General features: G+C 44.4%; 3 protein-coding genes across 4 annotated transcripts; 2 read left to right on the forward strand and 1 right to left on the reverse strand.

The window, feature by feature from the left end:
* Positions 1–155: 155 nt before the first annotated feature.
* On the forward strand, positions 156–1,621 carry LOC129582509 (39S ribosomal protein L42, mitochondrial-like). The gene is made up of 3 exons (XM_055474027.1): positions 156–474; positions 540–785; positions 1,355–1,621. The coding sequence occupies exons 1-3, from the start codon at positions 323–325 to the stop codon at positions 1,407–1,409; spliced, it is 453 nt and encodes a 150-aa protein (XP_055330002.1). The 5' UTR covers positions 156–322; the 3' UTR covers positions 1,410–1,621.
* An 832-nt stretch (positions 1,622–2,453) lies between these two features.
* LOC129582508 (insulin-induced gene 2 protein-like) lies at positions 2,454–4,565 on the forward strand. The gene is made up of 4 exons (XM_055474026.1): positions 2,454–3,010; positions 3,155–3,279; positions 3,463–3,629; positions 4,228–4,565. Exons 1-4 carry the CDS (start codon positions 2,761–2,763, stop codon positions 4,379–4,381), a joined length of 696 nt encoding a protein of 231 aa, XP_055330001.1. The 5' UTR covers positions 2,454–2,760; the 3' UTR covers positions 4,382–4,565.
* A 1,987-nt stretch (positions 4,566–6,552) lies between these two features.
* On the reverse strand, positions 6,553–12,784 carry LOC129582506 (protein phosphatase ppm-1.G-like). Of its 2 annotated transcripts, XM_055474019.1 has the most exons (11): positions 12,326–12,784; positions 11,438–11,711; positions 10,488–10,877; positions 10,119–10,175; positions 9,950–10,015; positions 9,343–9,742; positions 8,618–8,690; positions 8,319–8,553; positions 7,733–7,862; positions 7,550–7,640; positions 6,553–7,096 (listed from the first exon to the last, which is right to left on the reverse strand). In XM_055474019.1, the coding sequence occupies exons 1-11, from the start codon at positions 12,437–12,439 to the stop codon at positions 6,803–6,805; spliced, it is 2,124 nt and encodes a 707-aa protein (XP_055329994.1). In that variant the 5' UTR covers positions 12,440–12,784; the 3' UTR covers positions 6,553–6,802. The 2 variants fall into 2 exon arrangements, with proteins under 2 accessions (XP_055329994.1, XP_055329996.1); XM_055474021.1 differs by lacking the exons at positions 9,950–10,015; positions 10,119–10,175.
* Positions 12,785–12,966: the final 182 nt, after the last annotated feature.

Consider the following 12,966-nt stretch of genomic DNA (forward strand, 5'->3'; position numbering starts at 1 on the left):
ACAGTACATACAGTAAAATTTATATTATGATGACGAGACTGATACTCTCGTACACTGTGTAGAACGGCCACCCGCCAAGGCAGGCACTCAACTGCAAGAATTTTCATGTTGTCGTGTTGCACTTTGCAGTTTGTTACTGTTTGTATGATGCTGATTTCAGTGGATTTTCAATAATTTTTCATCAACAGGACGTACCAGAACTTGTTTTTTATCATTCCCTGCCATTCTCCTCCCTGTTTAATTTAATTTATTTCTCATCATCACGATCCGCTGCACTCCACTGACCGTCTGATCCTCTCACAGGATCGCTCCCTCCCGCAGCATGGCCAGCCTGTGCAGCCAGCTGCTCCGTCGCAGCTCCTTCCTCTCAGTTTCGCTGCAGCGCAGTGTGCACACCTGCCCCGTCCTCAACAGCAAGTACCGTCTGGACTCGCACGTGCCCGCGCCCGCGCCCATCCAGGACGTCGACAGCAGGTGCTGGCGTGTTAATCGCCCGTCTCCCGAGCTGATTGACGCTGACACGGTGTTTCATTCTGCAGGGACCACTGGGTGGTGTGCGCCGATGAGGGTCGCACCTTGGTACTGTACCATCCCGAACGGCCCTTTCCCTACGAGCACTCCCTGCCCATCCCGCGGCAGGAGGCCCTGCTGAAGGAGGGCGACTCGGCCGTCAAGGTGCAGTTCCGGCTGGATGTCGTGCAGGCCGAGATGGCCAGGAATAAGCACGCCATCACGAAACAGTTGGCCGAGACCTTCTTCACCACACCCTACGCGCAGCAACCGCGGTACGTGCTGTTTCTTTTGTTTTCTTAGGTTTCTCCGATCTGTAGCTGTCACCTGCGTACGTTCCTAATTTTATTACCTTTTGGCTAAATTATTCACTATAAAATGAAGTTGATGCACTCACTGCGGTAGAAAAATCACCAATAAAATTAATTATGGTATGTAATATTGATTTTGATTTATTTTAATGAATGTATGTATTATTTGTAATGGCATTTTAGTAATTATTTTGTGCATATGGTTACTGTGAATAAGTACGTACCTTTAATATTAAATTCGATAAAAACTGAATAAGGTCTTATTTAAAATGATTAGAATTTTTTGTTATTATTTAAATAGTTGTATTAATATTTATAAGCGTTGATTATTATTTGAATGTTGTTTTGCGTAATGATTTCATTACAGTATCTATAAAACCGTTGGAGTTTGAAAGTGTTATTTTCGAAAAGTGGAAGAGCAGTTTGTTAGCGTGTGCTGTTGATGTAGCATCAACTCACAAATGTCAACACTGAACTGTGGAATTTTTCGTTGTATAATTTCATGCCCACGGTTGGTTGGTTATTCTTTACAGCGGCCAGTATCGGTGGACCCTAAAGAATCCGCCTAAGCGTCGGCAAGGAATTTGATTGTGCTCTGTTGGCGCCGTGTACACTTAATGTTTTTGCGAGCGTCGTGTCGATCGGAATTTTTTTATCAGCGCTGAGTTGGTTGCAACACGTCAACGAAAAGCATTTTAACACGAATTGTCATCCTGAGATCGTGATATTCCTACTGGATTATTACATTCTGTTTCGTTTCTTCCTTCTATGAAGTGTTCAAAATAAAAATATCTTCACGACTATAATCATCTGCCATTTTAATTTCTATTTTTATGACGGGAAAAAAATAGGCAGTGTCGAATTTCAAAATTTATTTCTTTAATTTCATATGAAATCAATCACTTCCAAATAAAGCCAGGCTTTGAAATTCTGAAACGACTGCAACGAAAATTTAATTTAATAATTTTTGTTTATTTTAACAATTTCTTGGTGCCGAAATTTAAAATTAAATGCCGATATCGATATAAATGAAATATTATGTTAGCCGGATTATTGTATGACTGGAATAGCCGTTACAAATAACGATAATATTTTTATTTTTTTTAGTAGCTGTTAATATTTAATTTCATTCTTTACAGCATGATAAAAATATTCTGGAAACCAAATGTTTAAGAATTCAATAATTTTAATTTCGAATCTGTTCCAATCATTTCTGATTGGACAATTAACGCAAATTCAAGGTAATTAACGCGGTTAAATTTACGTAGCAGCTGATTATCGTCGCTCATCTCTGAAACGACCTTTTTTAACTTTTAACAAGTACGTACCGAACGAATATTCACTTCCGTTAAATCACAAATCACTGGAAATCGCTTCAAATCAGATAAAAAACGTTCAATTTGACTGGTGACTTCCGGCGGCAATCGCACGTTTTCACGTAACCGCCGTCTCCGTGGCCAAAACAGCCTGGGCGTGTCTGCAGTGGCACGACGGCCGCGCGCCAATCACAGCGCTCGTTACCACAGCCCCACCCACCCACCGACCAATCACCGCGCAGCGATCGTGATCAGCCGATACGGCGTGCAGCAAATCGCAAGCACACTCAAAGCACACAGCGCGCAGAAACATGAATCATCCTGTTTGGAAATTGTTAGCCAACCTTTGCTTTTTTGACTTTTGTGGCCATCTTCCGATCTCCCGCGATGGCCAGATATCCGCCGCACCACAACGACAGGTCGAGCCGATTTTAAAAATGTGAAGCCCACCGTCGATTTCGTTATCGTATGCATAATCTGCTGGTGTTGTGATGACGAATGATGTACCTTCCAAAATCCTAATGGCCGTATTTGGCGGGATTTCCTCTCCCCCTTGATCCTCCCGGGATTGTGTATGTTGTGGAGAATTTTCCAGAGAGTCTTCTGCTTTCCTTGCTGCAGACATGGTGCTCAAATTCAGTGAGGCGCGACGGCGTATGTCGCGCAGCTCCGTGCCTATGCAGGCCTTACTTCGCCAATCTCAACGCTCCACCCTGGTCCGCACCCTGGTCCTCTTCGCCGTGGGTGTCGTCTTCGCGCTGGTGCTCAATCTCCTGCAGGTGCAGCGTAAAGTGACGCTGTTCCCCCCGGAAGTGCTGGCCAGCATCTTCTCCTCGGCGTGGTGGGTGCCGCCGTGTTGTGGCGCCGCAGCCGGTGAGTTCCCGGTAGCGCGGTATGCTGTGGCTGTATGCCTGTACAGGGAAATGGTTACTTATGTTGTGATCGAGCATTTAAAACAGCTGATTTTGATTTCGTAATCGTTACTTGATATGCCTGACGACTTTTTTTCAACTGTAGCATTTATCGGGTGGATTTATCCGTGTGTGGATGAGAAGTTGGGACGGCCGCACATGTTTAAACGCGAATGGTCCAGCGTGATGCGCTGTATCGCCGTGTTTGTGGGGATCAACCACGCCAGCGCGGTAAATTTGTGAATTTAAATTCAGAAAAATTTCAAAAAATTAGTCATGTAATAAAAATAAATTGGATATTAATTAACAAATAAAACGCGGTAAATTAGTAGTTTTTTAAATAATTTTTTCGCTTTAGGGGCTGTGGATTTTATTTATTTTCCCGAATTAATCCGGTATTTTTGTGTGTTGTAGAAAATTGTGTTTGCCAATAATCTGCAGTTGTCGATAACGCTGGGCGCCCTGTCCATCGGGCTGTGGTGGCTGTTCGACCGGTCGCGCAGCGGCCTGGGCCTCGGCCTGGCCATCGCCGTGCTGGCCACCTTCGTCACGCAGATCCTCGTCTACAGCGAAATCTTCCAGTCAGTATCAGTCCTCATTTACACAGAATTTCACTTAATTTGTCTGGCATTTTATTTTTTTCCAGTTTGTTTATATTTTTTCTCATCTTTTCAGACAATTTAGTTTCTTTATTTAAGAATTCTTTTAAACTGATCTCTAGTTTTTCATTTTTGCAAATAATTTTATTTCTCTATTGAATAATTTCTTTCGGTTTATCCTTATTTTTTCAAATGTAACTAACCTGTTAGCTCTGTTTATCTATCCCTATTTTTTTCATTTTCGCAGATAATTTTGTTTCTTTATTGAATAATTTTCTTTCGGTTGATCCGTATTTTTTCAAATTTTCATAGATAGTTTTGTCACTTTAGTTTATAATTGTCTGTGAATTAATACCCCTTTTTTTCTGATTTTTACAGAATATTTTGTTCCATGGTTTTCTGTCAATTCGTTTCTGTTTTTCTCATTTTTGCTGATAAGTTTGAATCTTTATTTAATAATCTTTTCTTCTAATTTTTGTTTTCCCTTGAGGAACATTTGTATGGTTGCGGAAAGATAAACTCTATCAGATGATGGTTATTTTGCGAATTAATTCGAATTAATTACATTCTCCCGGTGCAGATACTCGGAGCCGGATTTCCTGTACATCCGGTCGTGGGTGCCGTGCATCTTCTTCGCCGGCGGCATCACGATGGGCAGTCTGGGCCGGCAGTTGGCCTTCCAGGACGACGGGGATGCCGACGAGTCGGAGGGTCTGAAGCTGCACAAAGACTGACCGAATATTCGCCGGGATTCACGCGATTCTCGTCTGCACAACGACAATAATATTATTGAATATTTTGTTTCACATTATTGCTCTTCTCCTCCGACATCGTCTTCTCAACGGCTTCCTTTTCTACTGCATATTCTCTGTACGATATTTCTAATAACATAGCCAAAATAAAAGTTTGTTCGTGTTACGTAAACCAGTGTGCAGGTTTTGTTGATAACAGCTGTGATAATTTTCCATCGGTCGAAAAAAAATGCGGAATAAATCCCGAGTTTTTATTGTTAGTCGCCCGTCCATTCCAGTTTAAATACCACAGCAAAAAACAGGTGAATATACAAAACAAATGCAAAATTCAATCAATACCCCACGAAATGAGTTGCGGATTCCCAAACAAACCTTTCCATCCCCACATTTATGACAGCCGATTCGAAAGCGCCAAGAGATCACGCGATAAAATATGAATTTTCCTGTACATAAGTTAACGCTTGTAAAAAACACCCAACAGTATTCAAAAATATAGAAAAACCCGTGCAATTATTATTGGCCGGTTAGATGCCAGGCCGACCCCCCGAGGAAGCCATTGCGTGAGTATAAATGCAGCGACGGCATTTCGGGTTTAAAGGAAGCGACAGGCCAGCCGCCCTAGGAATCCATTACCTCGCCAGTGAATAGTAATTTTCCCATTGCGAGACGCCACGCCAACCGCCCTAGGAATCCAACACCTCCACATCATCGTCATCATCATCGTCCCCATTTCCCCCGTCCTCATCCCACATGATGAACGATCCCACCGGGCCAAACGTGACAATACAGGCCGGGGTGTCCTCGTCCACGTAGTGGAAGTCCATCTTCTGCAAATGGTCCTTCAGCCGCTCCACGCTCTTGCTCCGCAAATGACAGGGCGCCGTCAGCCCCGCGCCGTTACACGCCAGCCGCACCCGCCGCTCCCCCAGGGCGGTATGCGTGGCGTTGTCGAAGTGCGCGAGGAATTCCGTGCGGGAGTTGGAGAAGTGCGCGCAGATGAGGCACTGGAAGACGCCGAAGGCGGAACGCGGGGCGTCGGCCTCCCGCGGCGGCGGGAGGGGCGGCGGCCCCAGGGGGATGGTGGGGCGCGACGGGGGGCTGGTGCTGCTGGACGAGGAGGGGGAACTGGAGGATTGGCGGGGGGTGGGGGGCGAGGGGAGGGCCGGGGGGACGCGGGGGGTCGTGGTTTGGCAGGGGCGTTGGGTCTTGGAGGGGTTGCAGGGGGCCAGCCTGATTTTCCGGATGTGGGAATACATGGGTCGATACCGCACGCGAGGCATCGTGTGGAAGAAAAGTAATCAGCAACCAGAACCGTTCAACGCCCCAGTCATCGCCCCCCAACCAGGAAAAACACGGGGTCGTTAACGTGAATCAACATCCATACATAAAATGAATAAAACTTACAGGAAAAAAACACGTTAAAACATGAAATGCAGTGATGATTATCATGGGAAGAGCTGATGCCAAATACTTGCATTGGAGTACGACAATTCCGCAACGACCCACAACGGAACGCAATAAATCTCGGGTCCTTGTGTAAGATTCGATCCGCATCGGGATGGGACTGATTACAAAACAAGAGGGCCAGTTTCTAGTGCCAACGCACTGCATGCAATCGTGATTCATGCCTCGATATAGGTGCCGCAGCTGCTGTATGCATTCTGCAACGGCTACGTCACCGCCGCCGAGGCGTGTGCACCGTGCGCTGACTGGGTGACAACGGATAGCCACCGTCCAATCCGAATTGACCAGATCTCATCGGCCAATCAAAATTGAGCAAACACTGTAGCTGACCAATCAGAATTTGAGCTGGTCTCTACTGTGTATAACCGTGTGAACAAACGCTAATTATCGATCATTATCGATTAAAATTTAATCTGATTTCACAGATCATAAGTTTTTTATAAGTTTGAATTTTTATATAAATATTTTTTGGGGTTATCTTTTTTGTAAAATTATTTCAGATTGGTGATTCAAAAACACAACAAGAAAAATCTTTTCGTGAAAACCGGTTTCTCCGCGGAACTATTTGGACAAAAAATAAGTGCAGCGAACGAACGCAACCCCCTCACTCGCGCGTATTTTAAAAAAAAACCTTTACTTGTTAAACGTTTCTATACAAATAATCGATACTGCCCAGTGCGAAGTGAACGTGATGCCAAAACAAATCCGCCGCAATAAACACCACCATAATCTGCGCGAAAAATAAAACGGACGCGACACAGAAAAAACCAAATCTCTTGTAATCCTCGAAAATTCCTTTTTCTTCTGACTACCAGCTCCATCGGCCAACCAACATCCCCACACAAAAATTAACCAAAAAACGCGAGAGAAAAAGCGCCGAAAAAGAAAAAAACTCTGCGGAATACTCTGTCGCCCGCGGCGCCCGCCCGCGCGCGGCGGTTACACGCTGGACTCGTTTGCGGTGGTGGCGCCGTTCTCCGCGTCCACCTTGGCCTTCTTGACGCCGGCGTCGGCGGCTTCCTCGCGCTCCTCGGAGGCGGGACGTTTCAGCGTGCTCGCCGTGGCGGCGCCGTTGACGGTGGGCGTGGCGGTGGGTTGCTGGGCGTGGACGCCGTTGGTGGGGGCGGGCAGCGTGGTCAGGCCGTCGCCCGGCAGCTGGATGATGATGCAGGTCATGTTGTCCATCCCGGTGCCGTCGCCGCCCGAGTGCGGGGCCAGGATCGTGTCGAACAGCTGTCCGCCAGTTAATTCCATATTAATTTACCAATTTACTTTAATTTTCCACATTAATTCCGCATTTTTTACCCAATTTAATGATTTTAATTTTCCACATTAATTCCACAATAATTAATTAATTCCACCAATTTAAATTCCCGCATTAATTCCACATTAATTTACCAATTTATTTTAATAATTTAATTTTCCACATTACTTTACCAATTTATTTAATTTATTAATTTGATAATAATATTAAAATATAAGTACGTTTTATTTTTGATTTAATAATTTCATCTTAATCTGATTATTTCGCTTTCTGGTTTAACTGCATATTTTTATTTAATTCTGCTTTATCCTATGTTATTTTCCGAAGCACTTATGACATGAATTTGTTAATCATGCAAATTTTCCTGCATTGCTATTTGTAAAAACTGAATTACATGTATTTGGTAATTTGCGTGCGTGTACCTCTTCGCAGGTCTTGGACAAGTTGCGCTCTTTGTGCTCGAAGAGATGCTCGCCGACGAACTGCACGGCGGTCTGACTGCCCATGGAATTCCTGTTTAAACAACCAGCCATCACTCATCAGGCATCAGCGAGAACGCCAAGCGCACGATTCCAGCAACAACCCGCGCAAATTGCCGTGCTCACCAGATGCCGTCGCAGGCGATCATGATGTACTGGAACTCGCTGGTCAGCTCCAACTTGCGCACGTCCGGCTTGGCCGAGATCATCTGCTCGGCCAGAGACAGGCTCTCGTTCCGCTTGTAGCTGTGATCGCCTGCAGACAGAGACGATAAAACGGAAAACCCTTACAATCCAGCATTTTATTTCATTTTTCTCATTTTATTTCACGGCTATAATTTTATCCATTTAATTCTTACTTACCATATTCTTTATCAGTTTAATTCTTTCTTCTCACTTTGTTATTAAATTTACTGTTTTAAGGCGCTTAAACAACCTGCGTAACCACGGTATTTTAATAAGATTTGTTTATGTGTTTGGCTGTTTAGCTGCACAATTTATAGCTTACTTTTGCTTAATTTTATTTTCCATTACAATTAGCAAGTCGTTGATTTATTTCTCAATATGTACAAGGCGAGCTTCGCTCCACTAATAGGATCAAATGAAGAATTTGTCCCGATTAACATGGGAAGGGTATTTGTCCCAATCGGATAAAAACGTGAGCTGCTATTTTTAAATGTTTTAACTAAACATTAGTAAGTTATTAAATTACCGAGCGCCCGGCTGAGATTGAGACCATTGTTGACGCGGCCGTCGGCGGTGACCTTCCCTCCGGCGCGATTAATCCGCTCGGTCTCCAGGGCGTCCTCCGGCTTGTGGTCGTGCGACATCTCGATGGCCTCGCCCATCTTCGACACGACACACCGCGAGTCGCCCACGTTGGCCACGTACAGCACGTTGTCCACCACCAGCGCCACGCAGGCCGTCGCGCCACTATCGTAGCCCGGCTGCGACCAAAGCTCAGTCAAACGCTCAGATGAAATTGGAGTTTTAACTAAAAAAAAGGCTTACCACCGCGCGACCGCCGCCGCTCCACTCCAGAAATTCACTCTGCAACTGCAGACGACGCGCCACCGCCGGATGCCTGCGAAAACACCAACACAACACCCAATAGAAACCAGCCCAACAACTGACGCAAATTGTTCTGGACATTTTTACTGGATGAAAATGTGAGCTGCCATTTTTACCGATTAAAAACTGACGATAATTTGCCATGCAATTGTATATTAAGTTGGATAAAAAAGTGAGCTGCTATTTTTAACTCTTGAACTTCAAACATCAAAGTGCGGGGCATCTTTTAACAGTAAACATCCGCGCTAAATAAACCTCAATAAATTAAAGAATAAATTATCATAATGTTCAAATTTAACAGGACTGAAAAATGCGCACTAGCCTTTTGCAAAAATGCGTACCATGATAAATAAATTATGAATTAATAGCGTAAAACTCCGTAAATTAAAAATATTAAACTGAAGAAATATTAAATTAAATTGTCATTCAAATTTAAAACAACTCGTCCTAGCTCTACGTTTCTAACAGATTTCTTTAAACTGCGCGCTAATTTAAGACAGATTTGTACTCAAAAAATCTGTTGTTACTCGAATTTCGAATGGCCAAATAAAAAGGAAAATTCCGGAAAATACAATTTAAAAAAAGACTAATGCGTGGCAACATAGGAGGAATTTCCCACAAAATAATTATCAAAAATAACCATAATAACAGGAAACGGAACTGACATTTCCTCCTCCTCCTCGTCGTCCTCATCCTCCATCTCCTCGTCGCAATGCGGATCGTAATCATCGTCCGCGGTGTCGGCCTCGGCGTCCCCTTCACCCCCGGAACTGGACGGAGCCCCCGCTCCCGCAGCGGAGGACGACGAAGCGGCGGCGTCGTCGTCGATGATGCGCGAGTGCGGGATGACCGCCGGGCGGATGTTGGGCTTGTGCACGGGCGGCGGATTGCCCACGCTGACGATCACGCTCGTCTCCACCGATGAGATCAACGTCGGCCGGGCCGCGGCGGCCGCCGACACCGCCAAATCCCCGGACCCCCCGCCGGCCTGCACGTTCTCCAGATGCGGTGCGTCCACTTTCTCCGCGGATGGTTTAGCCGTCGCCGCGTCCACCTCATCCCGCGCTATTGATACAAATATATATTATTTCTTAAAATTTTGATATCTTTTAATAGGAAAAATATTTTAGTCAATAAAGTTTTCAAAGAAGATTTTCAAATAAATAAATACTAAATCATAAAATCAGAAACATTAGAAGAGTGCTAATTTATAGAACAGAAAACTGTAAAACAACGTCAGCTCCCGGGAAATGCGTGCAAAGACATATTTACCGCTTTTTTCATTTTCGTCTGTTTTCTTTTCCTCCGAGGTAGTGGGTCCGTTCACTTCATTCACAACTGAATAAAATTATAGTTCAAGCAAATAAATAAAGAAAAAGTGTTCCACACAAAAAGAAACCATATAAAAGCAGTAAACGAAGACAGATTTCTAAAGACTGACCAGTCTGTTTGTCATCTTCCTTTACAGCCGAAGTTGGACCATTCACTCCGCTGGCAGCTAAAATAAACCATGCAGATTTCAAATAAAAAAAAATTAAATAAGAAAAATCAGAAAATATTTATACAGAAATGACAAATCAACACCGAAAAATGATGAAATCAACACCGAAAAATGACGAAGACGACTATACAAATTAGAATTATTCATACAGAAAATAATTAATATAAAATATACATTAGGAGAAATTATAAATTAGAAGGTAGGAGTGGAAATAATAAAAAAAAACATCAGAAATTAACAAGAAGAAAACCGACAACAAAAACCGATAAAAATACAAACTGGATAAGAAATTAGATGAAAAATACCCACCAGTGTCGCCAGCTTCGCCGGCGCCCTCGTGGAGATGCTCCAGACGGACGTTGGCCTTCTTCTTGTTCTTGGCCGGCCCGTTCTTATCCTTGTCCTTGTGCTCCTCATCCTCTGACTGCGACTCGGTGAGCTCGGCCTGCGAATCCACGTCCTCCTTGGCGTCATCCTCACTGTCCTCGTCGTCCCCCTCCTCTTCCTCGCTGTCCTCGCTCTCCGACTCCTCCTCCTCCGTCATGCGCTCGGCCATGTTCTGCAGCAGACTGGTCACGTCCATGCGGCCCTGCAGCATGCGCTGCAGCGTCGCCGCCGGGTAGCGCAGCGCCAGCTCGTCGATCGGCGTGTCCGCGTCGTCAATCAGCCCGGCCAGGTCTTCGTCGTCCGAACTGCCCTCTGCACACAGAAAAAATTGGCAAAATTCATTTGTTAAAGATAGTAGATTTTTCACCAATTTTAATCGAAGAAGAAATCAGGACAAAATTAAAACCATTCAAATGAATGAGCAAAATGATTAAAATAAGCGAAAAATAATTATTGATCATTTTTTTCAATCAATCGCTAAAAAAACGAAAAGCGAGACAGCTTTCGCAGAAACAAAAAATTGCCGATATATCTAATAGCAATTTGACGAACAGCAGCGGATAAAATGACAAAAATGAAGGAAAAAATCACTAATTTTATTCATGCCATCGCTGAAAATCAATACTTTTCGAAAAAACGGAAGTTCTCTGCAACTTTTAAAAGGCTTTAACAGGAAACGATGGACAAAAACGAGCGGTAAAATTAGTTTTGATTCAGCCCATGACTTAAACTCGAAACGTTCTCGGAAAATTACCAATATCACAATATGTTTCAGAATAATTACTCAAAGGTTTCAAATTGAGTTTCCACTTTCTTTCAAATCAAATGCATTTAAAACAGCCAGGGATTTCAAGGCTCCATTGCTTACTAACCGGATGCGTGGGCCTCATTGTCGGAGTCGTCCTTGGAGAGGGCGCGCAGGATCTTCTGGACGTGGGGCTCCTTGAGGGTGGCGTCGAAGGAGAGGAAGGCCTCCTCCAGGGCCTCCTCGTACTTGCCCTCCTGATACTTGGCCAGGGACTTCAGATGGTTGGGCAGGTACTGCGCGGCGTACTTGGCCACTTCCGAGCCGCCGTGCCCGTCGAACACGGCGAACAGCATGGCGCGCCGCTCCCGGTCGAAGTCGGGAAGGGCCAGGTGAGCGTCCTATAAATCGCAGTCAATACCGTCATCGCTGTTCTTTTATCAACATTTCAATATTTTCTATAGCAAGTCGCGTTAATCACTGTGCTTTCTAAAACAAGAACGGTATGAAACACCACAGATTCGAATTAATAAAATCATTACAAAACTTCAAACGAGGCTCCGAGCATTCAAAATGTTCCGAATCGATCGTAATTTTTAAAATTGTTACTGCTATAAATAAGGTGAAAAAATTATACGTCTACTCAAGAAGATGCAATGATAAATGTTGAAAATGACGATGCATCGATAAGTAAATTCGGAAAATAAATGGCAAAAACCCCGCAAAATATTTTTTAAAATTCGGAAAAATAGTTTATGCAACTTGTTTAAACTCGGAAAATAAATTTGACAAATTCATTTCCTAAATTTCAAATATTCTTTAAAATTACTTCAGTTTTAAATCATGTGAAAAACGCCGAAAACGGCTAGAATTTTAGCCTAGCTAAAAAGGACGGGCAAAAAGGCGGGAAACCTCGATGGGTTCCCCGCCTTCTATGACGAACTCTGCGGTACACCGTCGAAAAACTAGTAGTTTTGATGGCTCAGAAACAGGAGGACCTCAAAGAGAAACTAACCTCTTGAGAAATCCGCCAGCCCTGCATCTCGCACGTGCCAATACGCAGTCCGCTGGCGCCCGTGGCGTCCTCGGAATGCTTGTCGCGAACGGGTGAAGACAGGTACGAACCCATCGCAGATCACTTTCAGGGGCAGTATAACTATACACGCTACGCTAGGGATGTTAGTTCAGACCAGCGATGGTGCAGGAATGTACAGAGTCCTCGCAGAACCCGCTTCCGCACGAATTCAACGATTCCTCACGCACAGACTGGGCTTTCGAAGGAAATCACCACAGACGAGCTCGTGATCATCCTTCAACGTTTCACTAGCAAAACCGTTCACTTTCGCAACAATTAACGCAGTATCAGATTATTACGTCACAAAGGTAGAGTGAAAATTAATCCTAGTGGTTGGATGACTAATAAATCAATTAGAACGCGGAATGCGGCGGGAACAGGAGAAAAGCGTGTTTTCCGGAATGTGGAAAAAAGATTCACGATAGAACGCGTTCAGATGGCGATGGATACGCTGTGGTGTGCCGCGCCGGACAAACGCCGATGCAGTGTGTCCAATTCGCGCGTGCTGATTGGCTGACGTCAGAATGCGGCTTGAACGGCCTGCCACAGACCATTGTTGCAACGTTTCTATGGCTTATCGA

The sequence above is a fragment of the Paramacrobiotus metropolitanus genome, unplaced genomic scaffold (genome assembly GCF_019649055.1).
Source record: "Paramacrobiotus metropolitanus isolate TYO unplaced genomic scaffold, Prichtersi_v1.0 Parri_scaffold0000007, whole genome shotgun sequence".
NCBI lineage: Eukaryota > Metazoa > Tardigrada > Eutardigrada > Parachela > Macrobiotidae > Paramacrobiotus > Paramacrobiotus metropolitanus.